Source organism: Schistocerca americana, chromosome 11 (genome assembly GCF_021461395.2).
Source record: "Schistocerca americana isolate TAMUIC-IGC-003095 chromosome 11, iqSchAmer2.1, whole genome shotgun sequence".
In the NCBI taxonomy this organism is placed as follows: Eukaryota; Metazoa; Arthropoda; class Insecta; order Orthoptera; family Acrididae; genus Schistocerca; species Schistocerca americana.
Genome location: NC_060129.1, coordinates 134,790,045 through 134,811,284, shown reverse-complemented (window position 1 = coordinate 134,811,284; position 21,240 = coordinate 134,790,045). Strand labels below are relative to the sequence as shown.

Genomic DNA, 21,240 nt, shown 5'->3' with positions numbered 1-21,240 from the left:
CTCTGTAGTAGCTTATCAATTGATTAAATAGATCCACACCACCCATTGCATGATTATATCTTCTCACTATTTCAGGTCCTTCTACTTTCACATATTTATGGTGCTTTTTGTCCCAATGCTCGACTTCATCCACTGAGCCTTTACCAACAAAGATTGAACATAATACAACTGGCCTATTGTCTAACCACTTACACATGGTAATGTCATCAGCACTAGTGATTTCTTCACAGTAACCTCTGGTTTGTTTAATTATTGTTTTATCATGTGAAAAAGGCAAGTTCTTTCCAAATCTGTTTTGACGGACAGTACCTGCTGCATCGATGCCTTGAGATTTCAGAACTTGAAACAGAAGATAAGATGAAAAGAAGTTGTCAAAGTATAATTTATGACCTTTACCTTTTGAGAGTGGAACAGAAAATCCTAAAACAACAGCAGGACCTAATCCAATTTTTTTACAGCATGTGGTATTTAGTTCAGTTGTAGCACCTTGATACAAAAGGAAATGATGCACAATTCCACTCTTTTCACACAACATCGAGACTCTGATTCCCCATGGACTTTGTTTCTCCTTGACATACTGCTTTGCAGAAAACTTTCCAGTGAAAGGAATAATTCCTTCGTCCACGCAAACATTCTCTTCTATAGGAAGTTCACTGTAGCGTTTTCGAATGTCTGTGTAAACTGGCCTGACTTTGTAAAATTAATCCTTATTTTCAGGTGGCTTCTCCAGATTGTTCAAGTGTAAATTTGTTCGTTATTCTAAAAATCTGTCTGGTGACATGTTTTCCCAAAACACGTTTACCTTCAGGCTTGTATCCCAATACATTCGTAATGTGGGAAATTTCAAAGCGGCAGTCAGTATAAGCAAACCAAATAGCGCCTCTAGTTCTTGAGTTGTCTGCTTAAATGAGGATTTGCCTTGTTGTAATGCATAAATATTAGTATGTGCTGCCATGCTAGTGAACAAATCATCGGGTATATACCTTTTGAAGTATTGTATTGGAGAACACAAGACAGATTCTTCAAAATTTGGAACTTTGTATGTTTCTGCAATGGTACTTAGAGGCTTGCGTTTCCATTTTATGGATTCTTTAGGTGTCACCATGTTGTCACACAGGTTATTCAATTATGGGTTGTTTTCATTGCATAAAAAGTTCGTTTCAGCATCCATCACGTCTCCGTCATCTTCATCTTCGGATATGGTGTTTCTACACACATCATTCACGCCCACTTTATCTGCTCCAACACGTTTCACTATTCGAGGAATTTGCCTTTCAATAAGTGGTACACTGTCATCCTCATCTCCACTCAAACTAATGTCAGAAACTTCGCCATTTTCAATTATGTCCATAAACAAGTCCCAATCTTTCTCCACAGAAAGATATTCCTTATCCATATTTGTAAGTCAAAAGGCAGAAATATAAAATAAATAATGTGTACTGGTCAGTTATTCTCCTCCTTGCTGCTGGTACTGAAATTACTGAAAAAAATACCACACATAACTACCATCACCATGCAAATATATCTGAGACAAATTTTAGGTTATGTTTCCTATTTTACATCATTAAGGACCTGTTGTACACAAATGTGTACATTAAATTTACCTGATACATAACACAAATATGAACTGAATGAAATTGCTGAAAATTCCAATGAAAGAACGTCCAATGTTTCCGAAAGAAGGAAACCACACAAAAAATTCATTGACAAAACCCGCAATGTGACTATTACAGCAATAGTCAATGAGTAATGGCTTCCCACAGAGAGACAACACCAGAGAGTATATTTTACTATGTAGTTCTCTGACTGCTTACAAGAGAGCAGCAGATGCTGGAGCATGGCTAAAATAAACCTACACAAATGTGCACAGTCAGTTTTGATGCGCCAGAAATTTGTTGTCAGCGAAATATTACTGAACAAACTTTATGTACACAATTGTGACCACCAGGTCTGAAAGGGTTAATGAAAGCGTAATTTCTTTGCTGAGGAAAAACCCTCTCCAACTTAATAGGGGGAAATTTTGTGTATTGAGTCGAAAGGATCAAATCCCCAACTTCAATTACTCAACTGACTTGAGACGTCTCGTTGTTGATTTACAAGATGCGTGGGAAATAAAATAACCAACAATCGTGAACTTTACTCATATTGTTGCGAATTCATGTAGTAGAATTGACAGAATTTACGTATCGGAAAATTTAGCAGATTAAAGTACTGAAAACAGAAACTGTTTTAGTTTTTCCGATCACAGTGCGTTGTTGACCTGCGTAAATTTAACACCACAACCTACCAGAAGAGTAAGAAGCCAGTGGAATCTAAATATTTCGTTATTATCAGAAGACGACTTAGAAGATGCCCTAAGCAGAGCTTGGCAAATGTCTCCATTTACTGAACAACTTTCCAAGTGTGATAGAATGGTGGACCCAACGAGCGAAACCGAAGCTAAGGAAAGTTTTAATATGGTCAGAGAAAGGAAACAGACTGTAGAATTCTACTACAGCGTGCTAAGGGAACTCTACGATCAGACTGATGCAATTCCTACAAGATTAAAAGACATCAAGCAAATAAAAGCAAAATTATCAAGTCTGAAACGTAAGAAACTGGAGGGACTTGAAATGAAATCCAAAGTAAAGTCAGTCACTGAAGATGAGACTGCTGCATTGTACCACCTTGTCAGACACGCCAAGAATAGAAGTAGTTTCGTGGATAAACTTCAGATGGATGATGGTACCATACTCACCACCCAGAAGGAAATATAGAGATCTCAGCGTATTATGAACGTATGTATGCGTCAGGGGAAACAAACGAAGAAGAATACGATGAGCTCTTTGGTGCATATCTTCCACGAATATCGCGAGATGATTTCTTCGGACATCACCAAGGAAGATGTATTAGAAATCGTGTGCAGCTTCCCCGCTAAGATATCTCCAGGACCTGACAGACTGCCCATTGAATTCTATAAACGATTTTGGACCCTAATAGGAGAAAGTTCACCGAAATTGTCAATGAAGTCTTATAGGGGAAGCCAGTGCCTGCAGAGTTGAAACAATGCAAAATGGTGTTGATCCCGAAGAACAGAGGCTGCAAAAAAATAAACAACCTACGGCCTATTTCGCTTTTGAATTCGGATTATAGAATTATAGCTCGAGTAATTAACAAGCGCTTTACACCATGCACCGCTGACGTCATAGGCCAACAGCAGACTTGTGCTTTCAGAAGGACGATTTTACAAACTGCGGCTTTGTATCGCGATGTCATTGCGCTAGCGCAGGCAAGTAACATAAAATGTGGACTGCTTTTCATAGACGTCCGTAAGGCATTTGATCAAATTAATCACAAATACCTGATAGAGACAATGCGTCGAATGGACTTTCTGCCAAAAACCATCGACATCCTCGAGAACGTGACTATAGGTGTTACTGCACAAATCTCCGTTAACTGTCAACTGACAAAAAAAATTGAAATAAAAAGGGGTGTTACCCAAGGAAGCCCCTTATCCATGCTCCTGTTCGTTATACCGCTGTAAGCTTTCCTGAGACAGCTACAGCACAGGCTGACAGGCATTACCATTCAAGGAACAAAGGCCGTGGTAGGCGCTTACGCTGACGATGGAGGCGTAATCATCAGAGACCAAACAGATGTAACACAACTAGAGATGGTACTCGCAAAATACTGTTCCGCATCAGGTGCGAGGGTAAATGGAAACAAAAGTAAATTTCAAGATATAAAGCGGCTTGCTAACTTGCGCATTGAGTGGGCGAACCATGTTAATGAAAGCAAAGCCCTTGGAATAGCATTGGCAACTCCCCTTTTAAAAATGATAGCAATAAGTTGGCGGGAGGTGGCAAGATAAATCAAGGGAGCTTTGATTGAAAACGGTCAACGTAGCATAGACCAGTTCCAGAGAATACTGTTTATCAACACGTATATTTTATCCAAGGCCTACTACATAGCACAGGTTCTCCCCATTCCATCAATGGTGGAGAAGACGATCATGTCCACCTTAGCAAAGTTCTTGTGGAAAGGGGAATTGTTTCGAGTGCCGGTGAAGACAGCAGTTTTGGATCCAAGCAATGGAGGAATGGGTCTGACATAAAGTGTAAAGCGATGGCATTGTATGTTAAACGAACATGGGGCATAATGTGTAACGATCCAGGGTGCACTTGGAGGTGTACAAATTCCCCTTGCAGCCTGCTTGCCCCTAGCTCCTCTGCAACCATTCATGCAGGTCAGCCTGCAACGACGCAAACACAAGAGTGCGCGTGTACTGAGGCATAGTGGGTAATGCGGCCGACTTGGGCTCCCGTAAGCCCGGGCTACCTGGATTCCTGCAGGCCTGCCAAGCTTCACGGGACCTGCCCAGCTTGCTGCGCCTGACAACAGGTTGCGCTGTCAAGCCACCGTGACTAGAGTAGCCAGGTAGTTAGCCCGCAGTTCATTTATTGCAACGGTGGGGGCAGCGCAATGAATAGGTCGAACTTAAGTGAGATTGAAAAAAAATTGACAACTGGCGAATACATGCTGGTAACGAAACAGAGCACAAGTGCCGCATGGGAAAAGCTTTCGTGTGTTTACGAGGCCGCTTCAAATAAATCGGTAGGTGTGTCTCAATGCAAACTGTGTAGAAAGCTCTTAAGTACTTATTCGGGAATTTCGAGTATGCTACGACATGTGTGTGCAAATTTGACAAGCAATTCCCTCACTCCGTAAATATCTTGAAAAAGGACAAAGCTTTAGTGGCCGAAAAGTGCGTCGAAATGTGTGCTAAGGACCTGAGACCTTTTAGCAGTATGAAGGGAGAAGGATTTCATGGTAACCCGCAAACGATGTCAAAAACTTTTGTAAGATACTCTATTCCATGCACTGTCCGAAATATTTGTAGACAGTGATGTTCCTCTTGATGCTCAAGCGTACAAAATTTCTTTAAGATCGGAATAAAACCGTAGGTTGGTGTAGAAGTGTGTGAGTAAAGTACCTTCCGCCATGCACCATTCAGAATTTTAAGCAGATAGCGCCCTTCATTCTGCTTTGAATATCAAGTGTGCCAAATTTCATCAAGATCGGAACAAAAACGTACAACTTGTCAAATTACGTTAGGTAAAGTAACCTCTGCCATGCACCCTACGAAATTTTATGTAGACTGTGACCTTCCTCTTGGTTTCGAGGTATAGCGTGCAAAATTTCATCAAGATTGTATGCAGTACAAACACACGGACACAATGAAAACGCACTTTCAGTTTTTCTGAAAGTTTCCAATTTTTCGGTCGATTTTCCAAAAATTTTATTTCATAAAAACCCTGTCCTGAGAATTACGAACACAACAAAAAAAATTGCCGAATTGGTCCAGCAGTTCTCGAGTTTTACGCTTATCAACACATTTGGCAATTCATTTTTCTTTATATAGATAACAAGCACGAAATACACTCCTGGAAATTGAAATAAGAACACCGTGAATTCATTGTCCCAGGAAGGGGAAACTTTATTGACACATTCCTGGGGTCAGATACATCACATGATCACACTGACAGAACCACAGGCACATAGACACAGGCAACAGAGCATGCACAATGTCGGCACTAGTACAGTGTATATCCACCTTTCGCAGCAATGCAGGCTGCTATTCTTCCATGGAGACGATCGTAGAGATGCTGGATGTAGCCCTGTGGAACGGCTTGCCATGCCATTTCCACCTGGCGCCTCAGTTGGACCAGCGTTCGTGCTGGACGTGCAGACCGCGTGAGACGACGCTTCATCCAGTCCCAAACATGCTCAATGGGGGACAGATCCGGAGATCTTGCTGGCCAGGGTAGTTGACTTACACCTTCTAGAGCACGTTGGGTGGCACGGGATACATGCGGACGTGCATTGTCCTGTTGGAACAGCAAGTTCCCTTGCCGGTCTAGGAATGGTAGAACGATGGGTTCGATGACGGTTTGGATGTACCATGCACTATTCAGTGTCCTCTCGACGATCACCAGTGGTGTACGGCCAGTGTAGGAGATCGCTCCCCACACCATGATGCCGGGTGTTGGCCCTGTGTGCCTCGGTCGTATGCAGTCCTAATTGTGGCGCTCACCTGCACGGCGCCAAACACGCATACGACCATCATTGGCACCAAGGCAGAAGCGACTCTCATCGCTGAAGACGACACGTCTCCATTCGTCCCTCCATTCACGCCTGTCGCGACACCACTGGAGGCGTGAGCGGAAGACGGCCTAACGGTGTGCGGGACCGTAGCCCAGCTTCATGGAGACGGTTGCGAATGGTCCTCGCCGATACCCCAGGAGCAACAGTGTCCCTAATTTGCTGCGAAGTGGCGGTGCGGTCCCCTACGGCACTGCGTAGGATCCTACGGTCTTGGCGTGCATCCGTGCGTCGCTGCGGTCCGGTCCCAGGTCGACGGGCACGTGCACCTTCCGCCGACTACTGGCGACAACATCGATGTACTGTGGAGACCTCACGCCCCACGTGTTGAGCAATTCGGCAGTACGTCCACCCGGCCTCCCGCATGCCCACTATACGCCCTCGCTCAAAGTCCGTCAACTGCACATACGGTTCACGTCCACGCTGTCGCGGCATGCTACCAGTGTTAAAGACTGCGATGGAGCTCCGTATGCCACGGCAAACTGGCTGACACTGACGGCGGCGGTGCACAAATGCTGCGCAGCTAGCGCCATTCGACGGCCAACACCGCGGTTCCTGGTGTGTCCGCTGTGCCGTGCGTGTGATCATTGCTTGTACAGCCCTCTCGCAGTGTCCGGAGCAAGTATGGTGGGTCTGACACACCGGTGTCAATGTGTTCTTTTTTCCATTTCCAGGAGTGTATACGCGTAAAGGAAGAATGTACAAATAAAACCCAATATTTTTTGACCTGAAATTAATTTGTATTTTGGTGCTCAGGTAAAATAAAAACTTTTAATTAACGTTCGTAATACGACAATGACGCGCGCAGACTAAACGGCTGCGTAGCGTAGCTCAGCAGTAATATGGGCAGGCAAGCAAGTTCCCCCGCCGCCTGCCCGGGTTGGGTTCTGCTTGGCTTGGCCGGGAGTGAAGCAGCCTGCCCCTTCTGTTGACAACGCACCGCGGCCTGCCGCCTGGCCACCGGGCAAGCATGGGCGGGTTAAAAGCGGATCATGTACACCACTGGGTGCACTACAGCAAAACTATAAGACTTTGTCAGGCCAGAAAGTGTAGAGCCGCCGATAAATATACAAAAAATAGGTTTTAAGCTAAAACACATTAGGGAGTATAATCTTGAACTAAGTTATCTCAGCAAAAAGCTTTTAAACTCCAAAAAAGGTACAGCAAAGGTGATTTTAGCTGAAAGACGGAAACATGAAAATATGCAAAATGAATTCGAGAAAATACTTAAATATCAGAATCACAATAAGAACTATGGTAACATGCTCCGAAATGTATTCAAAAGAATGAGTATAGGTGAGGAACTGGATTCGTAGTAGAGGGAATGGGTTGGGTTCACGTTCCCGACCCCAACCCCAACCTCACCTGCAAGTCGCACATGGAAAATAAATCAGTAGTACAGCAGATACAAGAATATGACGGCAAACATCTGGTGTCTGATATAAAGGAAGATCTTGAACTCCCCAAAGATGTGTTTAGAAGGCTGGAACTGACAAACATAACAAGGCAGTGAAGGATTTTGCGATGTCGCTGTTCGGGATTGCTCCTCTGTCCACGTAATTTACCCTGGAAGGAACACTCGTCAAGGATTTACTGAATGATTAATTTTTGTCCGGGAAATTATGATGAGGAACCTCAGGCTGCAGAAGAGGAAAATGTGCGTGCTGAACTGCCGCCAGCTGAAGGAGACAGTGAAGGTGCCGATTTGTGCTACTGCTAAAGACTCATTCTTTGAACACTGTAATGTAAGACTGCAATTATCTGTCACCTCATTTATGTCATTTCTTTCTTTTTGTCCAACAACACAACTCATGGCAGTGGGTTTTCCATTTTCCACTGTAAAGTACATGAGGAGAAACATAGGTTTTTTAATCAGAATAACAAAGTCGATTGGGAAAAATTCAATTTTTATACATATAATAATTATAAACTAGAACCGTAGTGGTAATTATCGTAAAAACAAACAAAGCAATAATTTTTGCGACATCTTGCGCAACATATAAAAACGGGCGTTTGCAATAAACCTGTACAAAAACATGCCCCAATAACATTTACGAAAATGTTCCTAGTTTCTGATAATTTTGAGGCAAACCAGTCATACTGAATCATGTCTCGGAATATTGGTGACGATGATTGATGGAGAATTAGAGAATGAATTTTGATGCAATCTTCCCGGGAATTAATTTCACGATTCTCCTGTTACAATGCGCTGCAATTTTTCAAGCGCTTTACGAAATTTTTAACTTGCCTGTAAAAGTAAACATCACAAGGTTGTACCAAAGAAATGCATTTTTGAGGTATGACTTTTCAGAGACCAAGTTGGCCTATTTTCGTCATCTTGAAAAATTGCATCTTATGTCTCCGGAATCGTTTCACCTTCCCAAGCGTCAATGAGAAGTAAATATTTACTCCCCGACGAAAGATTTTAAAGATTTGCGGACAAAATCCATGTATAAAACTGTTGTTCCTTTTCCGGACTGCGATGATGTTACGATGACGTTCGTATAAGTATTGCCATAGCCATCTATTAATTAGTGAATACGAGGTCCGAAACGACCGGTCGCTTCTTGTAAGCATATGAAGACATGTGGGAGCAGTTTTCCGGATAATGTTATTGAATATTGTGCGGTGTACGAATGCGTCACTTTATTCAAATCCGACTTTTTCACGAAAACTGTTTTACTTACTTTTTCAGTGAGATTGATATTGGTGTCCTAAAACAATAGTATTTTTAATATTAAACAATATTCGAATGTGTATGTAAATATCTTTTTCTGTAATTAAATTTGAATTGATATATTTTACATCGGTAAAAACATTTTGTACGCAGAAAACGTGTATTTACCTGTTTGGTCAGTATTTATCGCATAATCCTCGTCGTGGTATTGAGGGATTAACCGGCACGTCTGCCGACGAAAGGCCTCCGCAGACGCGTGGGTGGCCTCCATTGACGCCGCTTCTTTTTTCGAAACCAGTTTCGTGATCTTGCGTTGTGAAATTCTGTGCTTCTGTTTAACTGCCGTGACCTATCGATCAGACGCCTTGAATTTGAAATCGACGAATTGTGCAGCTGCAGCCAATGTCCATTGATGTAAATTTCTTCTCGTAACTTGCTGATATTGCTGTCTTGCTTCCACAAAACGGTCGTAGGTCCACGAATCTATCGCCTCAGATTTTAAAAGTGGTGGTACGCGAATGGATAAATTTGTCTCCCATTGTGAAAGATATTCTTTTCACATCAATTGGCTTTTTTTGCAATGTCGCCAAGGACCACGTGAGGTGCGCTTTAGCAATATTCACGACTTTGACTTTGTAGGCAAAGGGAATCATGTTACTTTTAAATCTTTTCGGTGACGGTTTATATTCGTCTGGAGACGAATCATTTTGTGGCACTTCGAACTGTTCGTCGTTCTCCTCACATTCTTCGCAATGGTCATGAGCGTGAGTTAATTCCTCTTCAGTTACGAATGTTTTTGCGCCCAAAAATTCCAGTGTATTATTATAAAGTTCTCCGGCCAATAACATAGCATCGTGAGAGATTTCTTCCGAAGATGTCGATGCAATTAAAATATTTTCCGTCAACAGGTTGTAATCGACCTCCACGGAATCGGAATTTTCCATTAGTGTGCAAAGGCCTTCATTACGACACAGTCATGAACCAATGCTCTGTGCAGAGGGGTGTTGATTTGGAATGATTCTTGTGATGATGGTCGGGGCTAGGTTCTCACATAAGGCAATCAATTTAAGAAGTACAAACAGCACATCTTCACCTCTGGTGACGGCATTCGAAAAATGTAGTGTTGCGCTGTGGTTCCAAACGGACATACGAGACGTCACTTGGCTACTTGTTGCGCGAGAGTCCTTATAGGGTGGGCCATGACAGAGGCCTAACCATGCCAGGTTGAAAGTCAGTCACCAGTAACCTTTCTTACGCGAGAGTGTTTTTTGATGAATGTGCCACTCATCGTGCAAGATCACTGGGCAGCTGAATCTTATTTTATTTCGGCATGAGATGTGCAAAATATCGGTGCTGGACTGAGATTCGAACTCGGATCTCCCTTTTCATCACGTCTGATGCCTTGGTGTTGATACTTTCCACCGTTCGCCGCGCGGTCTGCGCGGCTGCCCCCGTCAGAGGTTCGAGTCCTCCCTGTGGTATGGGCGTATGTGTCGACCTTAGCGTAAGTTAGTTTTAAGTTAGATGATGTGGCGGAGGGTACCGTGAGTACCTCTATCGGTTCTCCCTTCTATTCCAGTCTCGGATTGTCGGTATACTTCTGTGTGGGCTCTAATCTCTCTGATTTTATCCTCACCGTCTCTTCACGAGACGTAGGAGGGAGCAATATACTGTTTGACTCCTCGGTGAAGCGTATGTTCTCGAAACTTCAACAAAAGCCCGTACCGAGCTACTGAGCGTCTCTCCTGCAGAGTCTTCCACTGGAGTTTATCTATCATCTCCGTAACGCATTCACGATTACTAAATGATCCTGTAACGAAGCGCACTCCTCTCCGTTGGATCTTCTCTATCTCTTCTATCAACCCTATCTGATACGGATCCCACACTGCTGACCAGTATTCGAGCAGTGGGCGACAAGCGTACTGTAACCTACTTCCTTTGTTTTCGGATTGTGTTTCCTTAGGATTCTTCCAATGAATCTGTCTGGCATCTGCTTTATCGACTATCAACTTTATATGATTATTCCATTTTAAATCACTCCTAATGCGTACTCCCAGATAATTTACGGAATTAACTGGTTCCAGTGCCTGAGTTGCTATATTGTAGCTAAATAATATGGGATCTTTCTTTCTGTGTATTAGCAGCAAATTACACTTGTCTACATAGAGATTCGATTGCCATTCCCTACACCATGCTTAAATTCGCTGCAGATCCTCCTGCATTTCAGTACAATTTTCCATCGTTCCAGCCTCTCGATATACCACAGCATCATCCTCAAAAATCCTCAGTGAACTTCGGATGTCATCCACAAGGTCATTTATGTATATTGTGAACAGCAACGGTCCTACGACACTCCTCTGCGGGCACACCTGAAATCACTCTTACTTCGGAAGACTTCTCTCCATTGAGAACGACATACTGCGTTCTGCTATCTAGGAACTCTTCAATCCAGTCACACAATTGGTCTGATAGTCCATATGCTCTTACTTTGTTCATTAAACGACTGTGAGGAACTGTATCGAACACCTTGCGGAAGTCAAGAAACACGGCATCTACCCGGGAACCCGTGTCTATGGCCCTCTGACTCTCGTGGACGAATGGCGCGAGCTGGGTTTCACACTGCCGTTTTTTTTCGAAACCCATGCTGATTCCTACAGAATAGATTTCTAGTCCCCAGAAAAGTCATTATACTCGAACATAATACGTGTTCCAAAATTCTACAACTGATCGACGTTAGAGATATTGGTCTATAGTTCTGCACATCTGTTCGACGTCCCTTCTTGAAAACGGGGATGACCTGTGCCCTTTTCCAATCCTTTGGAACGCTACGCTCTTCTAGAGACCTACGGTACACCGCTGCAAGAAGTGGGGCAAGTTCCTTCGCGTACTCTGTGTAAAATCGAACTGGTATCCCATCAGGTCCAGCGGCCTTTCCTCTTTTGAGCGATTTTGTTTCTCTATCCCTCTGTCGTTTATTTCGATATCTACCATTTTGTCATCTGTGTGACAATCTAGAGAAGGCACTACAGTGCATTCTTCCTTTGTGAAACAGGTTTGGAAAAAGACATTTAGTATTTAGGCCTTTAGTCTGTCATCCTCTGTTTCAGTACCATTTTGGTCACAGAGTGTCTGGACATTTTGTTTTGATCCACCTACCGCTTTGACACAAGACCAAAATTTCTTAGGTTTTTCTGCCACGTCAGTACATAGAACTTTACTTTCGAATTCATTGAACGCCTCTTGCATGGCCCTCCTCACATTACATTTCGCTTCGCGTAATTTTTGTTTGTCTGCAAGGCGTTGGCTATGTTTATGTTTGCTGTTAAGCTCCCTTTGTTTCCGCAGCAGTTTTCTAACTCGGTTGTTGTACCGCGGTGGCTCTTTCCCATCTGTTACGATCTTGCTTGGCACATACTCATCTAACGCATATTGTACGATGGTTTTGAACTTTGTCCACTGATGCTCAACACTGTCTGTACTTAAATCAAAACTTTTGTGTTGAGCCGTCAGGTACTCTGAAATCTGCTTTTTGTCACTTTTGGTAAACAGAAAAATCTTCCTACCTTTTTTAATATTTCTATTTATGGCTGAAATCATCGATGCAGTAACCAGTTTATGATAGTTGATTCCCTGTTCTGCGTTAACTGTTTCAAATAGTTCGGGTCTGTTTGTCACCAGAAGGTCCAATATGTTATCGCCACGAGTCGGTTCTCTGTTTAACTGCTCAAGATACTTTTCAGATAAAGCAGTTAAAAAATTTTCACGGGATTCTTTGTCCCTGCCACCCGTTATGAACAATTGAGTCTCCCAGTCTATATCCGGCAAAGAAAAATCTCCACCCAGAACTATAACATTGTGGGGAAATCTACTCGAATTTTTTTCCAAATTATCCTTCAGGTGCTCAGCCACAACAGCTGCTGAGCCAGGGGGCCTATAGAAACATCCAATTACCATGTCTGAGCCTGCATTAACCGTGACCTTCACCCAAATTATTTCACATTTCGGATCTCCGTCAATTTCCTTCGATACTATTGCACTTCTTATCGCTATAAACACGCCTCCCGCTTCACTGTCCAGCCCGTCTCTGCGGTATACATTCCAATCTGAGTTTAGAATTTCATTACTGTTTACATCTGGTTTCAGCCAACTTTCTGTCCCTGGTATTATGTGGGCATTGTGACCGTTTATTAATGAGAGCATTTCTGGGACCTTTTTATACACACTCCTGCAGTTTACTAATAGCTTATTAATATTGTTATTGCCCATTGCGTTTTGGCTACTACTACCTTGTCGCGTCTCAAGAGGGGTCTTGTCGGGCCTAGGGAGGGAATTCTCTAACCTAAAAAACCCACATGTGCACTCCACACTTACTCCGCTACCCTTGTAGCCGCTTCCTCACGCCTGACCTATTCAGGGGGACCCTACATTACTCCACCCGATAGCGGAGGTCGAGAAATTTGCACTCCAGATCTCCGCAGAATTGTCTGAGCCTCTGGTTTGTTGCCTTCTACTCGGCTCCAAACCAGAGGACCGCGATCGGTTCTGGGAACGATACTACAAATAGTTAGCTCAGATTCCACCCCGCGAGCGAGGCTTTCCGTCTTCACCAACTCCGCCTGTACGAACTGAGGATGACCTCTGAACCCAGCCGGCAGGAGTCATTGGTGCCGACATGAGCAACAATTTGCAGTCGGGTGCACCCAGTGCTCTCTATCGCCGCCGGCAGGGCCTCCTCCACATCTCCGGTGAGACCCCCCGGCAAGCAGACAGAGTGAACACTGGCCTTCTTCCCAGACCTTTCCGCTATTTCCCTAAGCCTAACGTTGGAGCTGCCAATAACTAATAAACCCTTCCCCCCGTGTGCCTGCTCGGACCTTGCTGAAGGAGCGGCCACATGTCCACTCACAGGCAGAGCGGGCGATGCCACACGGCCAGCCTCCACATTGACCCTCCGCCTCGTGCGCCGCGAACGCCGCTGAACCTGCCACTCCCCTTGGGGAGAGGGTGGCCCAACCGCGCCCGGTACCCGCGAAGATGTCTCGACAGCAGGGTCAGTGGGTGACGCATGTGTAACACCTGGGGTGTACCTTGCGACGCACCAGACTCCCCACTCCCGCTACACTCAGAGGCAGCAGCCTGAAGACGGCTGACCGCGGCCATCAACACGCTAAGCTGTTCGCGGACAGTGGCCAGTTCCCCCTGCGTCCGTACTCAGCAGTCACACATCCTATCCGTCCTAAGAAATCAATTTACTGTAGAGAGTTAATCAACTTTTAACTAGACTGCTAATTCACTAAAGGCGGCTGATAGTTGACTGAACTGTGGTTACTAGACACTTCTTGTAGAAAACAATAAAAAAGGACTACCTGTCTAAGGACTGTATTGAAAACACTAGCACTACTGGCACTATGGCTGACTAAAGGGACTCTTGAGATCAGTTACTGCCCTGAATGGTGGTTACAAAATTAATGGTGCGCGTTCTTGCCTGGAGAGTGAAAATGATAATGGATGAGGTGACTGGCCCGTATGGAACTACGGTGGGTAGAGGCAGAACAAGTATTCAAACTGTCCGTGATTATAGTGACATCGTAGCTGCGGCACATGTTCACACGCTCGAGTGCGCCGTAATGTCGCTCGATTTCGGGAATGCTTTCGATAGGGAGAGTCACCAGTGCCTTCTTGAAACAATGACCGTACTGGATTTTCTGCAATATTTTGTCAAGGTAATTGGTATAATGTTGAAGAACAGCAGTTTGCAAATCATGATCAGTGGTCAGCTAACAAGGCAGCTCGCACTCAAGAGTTGTGTGCGACGAGAGGTGGTCCTGTGTGGAGGGCCTCTTTCGCCACTGCCGCTGAGGCCCTCCTAGCCGCTCTGCAGAAACAGCTGCGAGGGCTGCACGCATGCAGACACACACACATCGCCAGAATATCGTGTGTAGGGTATACACAGGTGATGTGGATGTAGTGACCGTTGGCGACAGCGACTGGGAGAAGGCACTGCAGGTCATCAGCAAATCCGAACTTGCATCAGGTGCGAAGCCGAGCAACATTAAATCACACGTGGAATATCTCTGCAAAACACGGGAGACCTTAATGTGTTGCCCCACATGGAAATTTTGGGTACCAGCTACAGTTACATATGAATCGTACTACAGCTGCAAACTCTAGGAACATCCTTGCCAGTCTGCCAGCTAGCGCCAAAGAACATAGTGCGAGAAGACTTGACGATATCCAAAAGGGACACTTTTCAAATATGTACGTGGTTTTTAAAGTCAGTGTAGCAAAGGTTTTACCCAAACCACGTGAAACAGCAGCAAGATTTCTGTCAGCTCGTGGTAACATTTTCAAGGTAAAGTTTGACACGCTGACTCCTTCAGCAGGAAATGGCCCTGTGGTGGGGGGGGGAGAGATTAAATCTCACAATCTCTCAGACGTTGGGAGAACATCACAAGCTGTATTCGTGTGTTCCGCACACAAGATGCGGAAGAAGACACACACGAGATGCGGAAGAAGACTCACACGACCCTGGTGTCTCACTTAGCAGACGAAATTACTCCCACTGTCTTGAATCCAGCCATACACGCACGGCTTTTATCATTTTGAGCAATTTTGATTCGAACTCAGTTACACTCGAACCAGAGTTCGCCCGTCGAATATGGTAAAAATTAGGAACATATACGTGCAATTAACGGAAAAGGAATGCGGAAATGTGGCTGTACAAAAGTAGCTGCACTGCAGATGGGTCATTTGGATAAACATCAGCACCCCTCAACTACCAACAAGTGTGAAACCTGCTCGGTAGAGGGCAGTAAACAGGAAAGTAGCAACCAAAGCGAAACGTCAGGCAGTCCGCCTGGGTGATTCGCCAACACGTGATAATTGGGACCTGATAGCAAGCGAAGAAGACAGGTTTGTGAGCACTGAGTGGAGGATATCCGGGAACTTCTCAGACAAATGTTGGCCACGATAACACCAACATTATTTGCAATATCTTGCCTGACGATTTTTTGAATTCTATCCAGGTGACATGTCATTTAGAACAAAGAAATGCTGTAAAGTGGCTAAAAGGACAAGCAACGTGTCACCTGCTAACAGAAGGAAACAAAACAAAACAAAACGCACACTGGGCACAAGCGAACAACGGGGCAGCGCGTCTCCTCCACCCAGGCCGCCCTGGGTGTGCATCGCAGAGGCGAAAAACTGCAGGAGAAACTCCGCAAAAATATGTTTGTACGTATAGTTACGTGAAACAGTGTGCAAACTGAATAGAAAGAGACGTAAACGCAAGAACAACATAATGAATCGTGCTTAACCTCTTTTGTCTTTAACACTATTTTTTTACTGAGTTATTCATTTATATTTAAGGAAACAGAAATCTGCACCAAAATAAGTGGATCAGAAGCGCCCTATTTCGTGTTGAAGCCATCTCGGAGGAAAATTTTGTCCTCACGACAAAAGACATGGTACTTCTTAGTACATTTTATTTTACTTTATTCCGTATGCCACAACTTGCTTTAACCAGAAGACGGGACTGCCGTCATTTCTTCTTTTCTGTGTTACATTCATCGTTATGCGAAGCATCCAAAATGGCAGCATGGAGCTTCCAGCGAGTGCATTGCTCGGAGTTAAGAGAGGACCAACATGGCAAAGAAACCTTGCGAGAATTATGCATTGGATTGGGAAGAAGATATTGCGAAATAAATTGGAAAGCCAACCAGAGTGAACACTAACTTCGAAGCCGTCGCCCGCAGCTGACATAGTTTCTGTGGAGACAGTCTTCTGGATGAAGTATTAAAAATAAAAAAATAAATAATCCACGAAAACAAGGGAGTGACTCGGAGACATGTATGGGGGGAGGCGTCGTGGCCAGGCCCCGGAATGGTTAAAAAATTAAATGAAAGAAAAGGCGTTAAGGACGCGAGTTTCTAGTCTGCACGTAGTGTGTTCGAAACCCGCAAGTTATATGAATTTAAATTCGCGATAAAGGTTGTTAGTTAAAAAAAGTTGAAATGATTCTAGCTACCTATGCTGAAGTTCTGGGTTCGTTTCTTACATCCGGCAGTCATTTTCATCCAACAGAAGTAGCAGCTCTCCCACATCTGGTAACCTGGAGGAGAGTCGGTACAGGCTGGGCCCTGACAGAGGAGGAAGTCACGCCTGGTCGAAACTGTCACCAGTTACCTTTCTTATGCCAGTTTTTTATTTTTTATTTATTTTTATGAATGAAAGAATCGCTGTGCAAGGTCACAGGGGACTTGACTCTATCAGAGCCTGAGATGTAGAAAATATTGGTTGTGCACTCAGATCTCCCTTTTTGTCGCGTTTGATCAGTTTGCAATGATGAATTTCCACTGCTTCATTGTTTCCACTTGCCTGCAAAGCTATAAAGACGTTCACAAAAGGCATGTCTGTGGGGTTCGGATCCCGTCATGGCACTTTAAGTTGCAACACATGCACACCAAAATACATGTGAGATATTATGATTTTTAATGCCTTTCTGCCCTTTATCAACAATAATGGTGGGTTCTGGATTCGACTCCCTAGTCAGACACGCAGCTTTTCGTCCTATCATGTCAGTTTCAAACATGCCACTCACAGCTACTCGTGAAAGAGGATAGTACAGTCAACGTGTCTATGTAGTCAACTACTGTCTGTCCAGGGTTCGATTCCTAGTCAGCGGAAAATTTTCATAATTGTATTTGCAATACAGACATGCGCACATTTCGCTGCTAATGAAGTAAATCATTATATAACGTCTACGCGTGACTAGAGGTCCGTGTCGATAGGTGTTGGTTTCGAATGCCTATAACACAAAACATTTTCGTCTCCTGGGTTTAGTTTGTTATCTCGTTGCTGATTAAAAATGATGATTTCTAACGTTTGATTGCGCTCAGTTAACCACGCGATTAAGTGCTGCGTTCGAATCTCCAGGAAACACACAACTTTATGGCAGATCATTTCGAGTTTGAACTTGCACACTCTTTGTTACTTGTGACTGAAACCATACTTGAGATATTTCGTCTTTACTTGCTGGATTGCATTCCCGGATAGCAGCGCAGTGAGAAAACTTTCGTCGTGTCATTTAAAGGAGGATGCTGCTTTCTGAGGTTTCATTTATTACAATAAATTTGAATATGCAAGCGTAATGGCTGTGTAGCGTCCAATAACACGTTTTCTGGTATTTGCATTACCAAAGTGTCAGTTTGCATGTAAACCGATAACCACACAGAGCAATTTTCTCTTGTGCCCCCTTGCAGTGAACATTTTGTATAGGCAAAGACTGTACCGAAAACAGAGCAGAGGAACAGTGTTACGAGGACTGATTACAAATCAGGCGATACACAATTCAAATCGTTCCATAAAGTTTCTGGCGTGCAGCCGCATAAATTCAGCCTCTTCTCCTAATATTTCGGCCGGACACCGACCAGCCATCTCCAGAGTGAGCCGAGGTGGGCGATCCTGCCGCACTTGGTCCGTCCTTTTAAACCGGAGAACCGAACCACTGAATTTATGCGGCTGCACGCCAGAAACTTTATGGAACAGTCCTTACGCCGCAAAAACATTAAGATGGACGACAACTGAGATCCATCAGATGATTTTGAGCATGATAGCACATGTTAAATACATGTGCGTATGCTATGAGGCCATAAAATCTAACACACACACACACACACACACACACAGTTTTTTATGGGGGTGGTGTTGCCGATTTGGTGTTTGTTATCTCACATGTTTTGAATAAATTGTTGTCTGTGTGTCAGAGTTTCTGTGTTTGGTGAGGCTGAATGAAGAAAACTGGCGGTAACTGCAGTGAAATTTTTTTGCCTGCATACCAGGAAAGTGTGTTTGAAAACCAGGAGATGGGACTCTTCTTGTGTGTGACCTCTGACAGTGAAGCTGCGGACAGAGACCAGTACCAGCTGCAAGAAGCCTGTTCTGTAGTGGAGGTGAGCGACTGGTTAGGTGTTGCGTCCCGAGAGCGAAGGAGCTGACTTGCAGGAATGAGTGTGACAAAATGTGGTAATGAAATTCTTTGAGAGGTTGTATAATGCTATTTGTAATGGACGATAGGTGAAGATATTTTTATGAGGGGGATAGAAGAGATGTACTGTAATTTAATACATACACACAACTGCGCACTGTTTTGTACTGTGGGAGGGGGAATACGGTAGGTTTGTTTCAGCAGAGAGTGGCAGTTTGTGTGTTTTGTGCAGGAGCCTCTCTGCAGAGGAGAGGGACAGGAGGCTGCTCCAGGCGGCTAAGCGGGGGGCATTGGGGGAGCTGACGGCGCTGATCGCCGCAGGGGCCGACGTGGGGGCGAGTGGCGCGCCGTGCGGGTGGACCGCCCTGCACTGGGCAGCGAGCAGGGGAGACGTCGAGGCGGCGAGGCTGCTGGTGGGGGCGGGGGCGGCGGTGGACGCCAGGGATGACGATGGGTGGACGCCGCTGCATCTTGCGGCAGTGAATGGCCCGGCAGGAGTGGCGGCTGCGCTGCTCGTCGCGGGGGCCGACAGGGGGGCCACAACTGGTGGTGGGGAGACAGCGCTGGACATCGCCAGGCGGTGCAAAAGGAGGCGGCTGGTGGAGATGCTGTCATGAGGCAGAGAGTCCAGCGAACTCTGTGCAAAAAAACAGGAACTGAAAGAATTTGTAGGAGAGGAATATTCATAATTTTTTAAATAAATTTTTTTAAATAAATTTTTTAAATAAATATCCAAAAAAACTCAAACCCATTGTAACTCACGAATTTCACCCCTCCTCGAGTAGCATACAGCACACAAATACTCTAAGCAATGCTGTAGCAAAACCCAGACAACGCCAGATAACAACAAAATAATTCAGGTAACAATGTACAATCCTTCTGTCAAGAAAAATGTCTCGAGTGCACTTCCAGACTAAACTTGGCAAAAGTCAACAGTTCATTGTGAACAAACACAACTGCTGTATAATATGTGATCGCTGAAAAGTATTTCACAGCAGTCTGCAAGGTGCTACATCAGACTATTCTAATTTGCAACATACCGAGATTAACGCTATATCAGTTCTGCCACCAGAATTTTCGCTCCTGATATCAGACTCAACTTACTTCTCCATATTCAGCAAACATTCTACTCTACCGTACCTGTTGTGTTTAATAACAATGACATAGTAGTAGCAGTATTCACACTACATAATGCGACTATCATCTGGAACCATACAGTCAGTCCACATTTAACTAAACACAATCAGACCACAACATGACACGCATACAAAATTTGATGGAAATCCTCTCTATCTGGTACTGTTGTCTCTACTTGAGGTAAAAGATTACAACGAGCAAAGTAATTCTGGTTGTATTGGAGACAGAACACCGAGGCCCGAGTTTCAGCACACGAAAGCAATTTCGCAACGACGCACACGAGTCTCGACCCTCATCGGTCACAACGGGACAGCTGAGACGGTAACGCAAGTCGTGCAATTACACTTACTTTGACTCGTACATCGAGTAAATAAGTGTAGTGGAGAGTGCACGCCTATCAACTCAGTTGCTGTCACCTCACTTCATTCCCTGTGGCCGTGCTGCGGCCGCAGCTGACGCAGCTCGCCGCTCCCCGCCAGTCCGTGGCTCCTGCCACAACTGTCAGCCGCCTCTCTCCTTGTGAGGCGCCAGCAGGCAAACGGCAGAACAGTCCGTGAGGCCGTCACTCACACTTCACTCACAAAGAATACTGATAAGGCGCAGAAGAAATGCTCGGACACAACATTGCCTTCACGAATCTTTTCAACAGTGAAATTTCTTCTCCGAGACCTTCGTTGTTCACGTCTACACTGTAGCAAGATTCGTCGTTTCCCACAAGCTCTTGGACCGGAGAATCGTGTTCGCTTACGTAGTTCCACGGGAAACGGAATGTGTCCGTGTTGCACGTGGCTGCACACGGTACAGTCAAGTTCCCTACGGTCGTGTAATAACGTGGCAAACATTTAGTTGAAAACTGTTCCTCGAGCTATGGTTTAAATCGTCCCCTGCTGCTTCATCAACAAAGCGTTTTCTTCTGCCTTGCCGTTTCTCTCCGTCAACAATCATTACATTCACTTCAGGTGATATTCCAATATTTTCTGCTACTTCGCAACTTCCTGCGTAAATAGTATCCCAACATTTCTCAGCTGATTTAATTCTTCTGCGAGACTCTTATTAATACTACTTGAAACATCTGTTTCTCTGGTTTGAAGTACAACTTTACGTATGTTTATTGCACGTAATAATTTCAAATACTTATGAATGCTCCTTAGTTTAATGTGTTGCTCCAAGTTATTAGCAAGTTGAACCGCCCATTGTAATCCTGGCCACTTCTCGGCAAATGGATGCATGGCACCTACCCACACAGACCCTCTCGTTGCCGATATTTTCTTTTAAAACTTTCCATAGCTGCCACTTTCAT

General features: G+C 44.5%; 1 protein-coding gene across 1 annotated transcript in view; it reads left to right on the top strand.

Annotated features, from left to right (window-relative positions):
* LOC124553380 (protein roadkill-like) overlaps nt 1–19,420 on the top strand; it is a 36,467-nt gene extending 17,047 nt beyond the window's left edge. Inside the window, exons 2-3 of the mRNA XM_047127250.1 lie at nt 19,036–19,184; nt 19,284–19,420. Coding sequence (XP_046983206.1) covers nt 19,036–19,184; nt 19,284–19,420 — 286 coding nt within the window. The remainder of the gene's footprint in view (nt 1–19,035; nt 19,185–19,283) is intronic.
* Nucleotides 19,421–21,240: the final 1,820 nt, after the last annotated feature.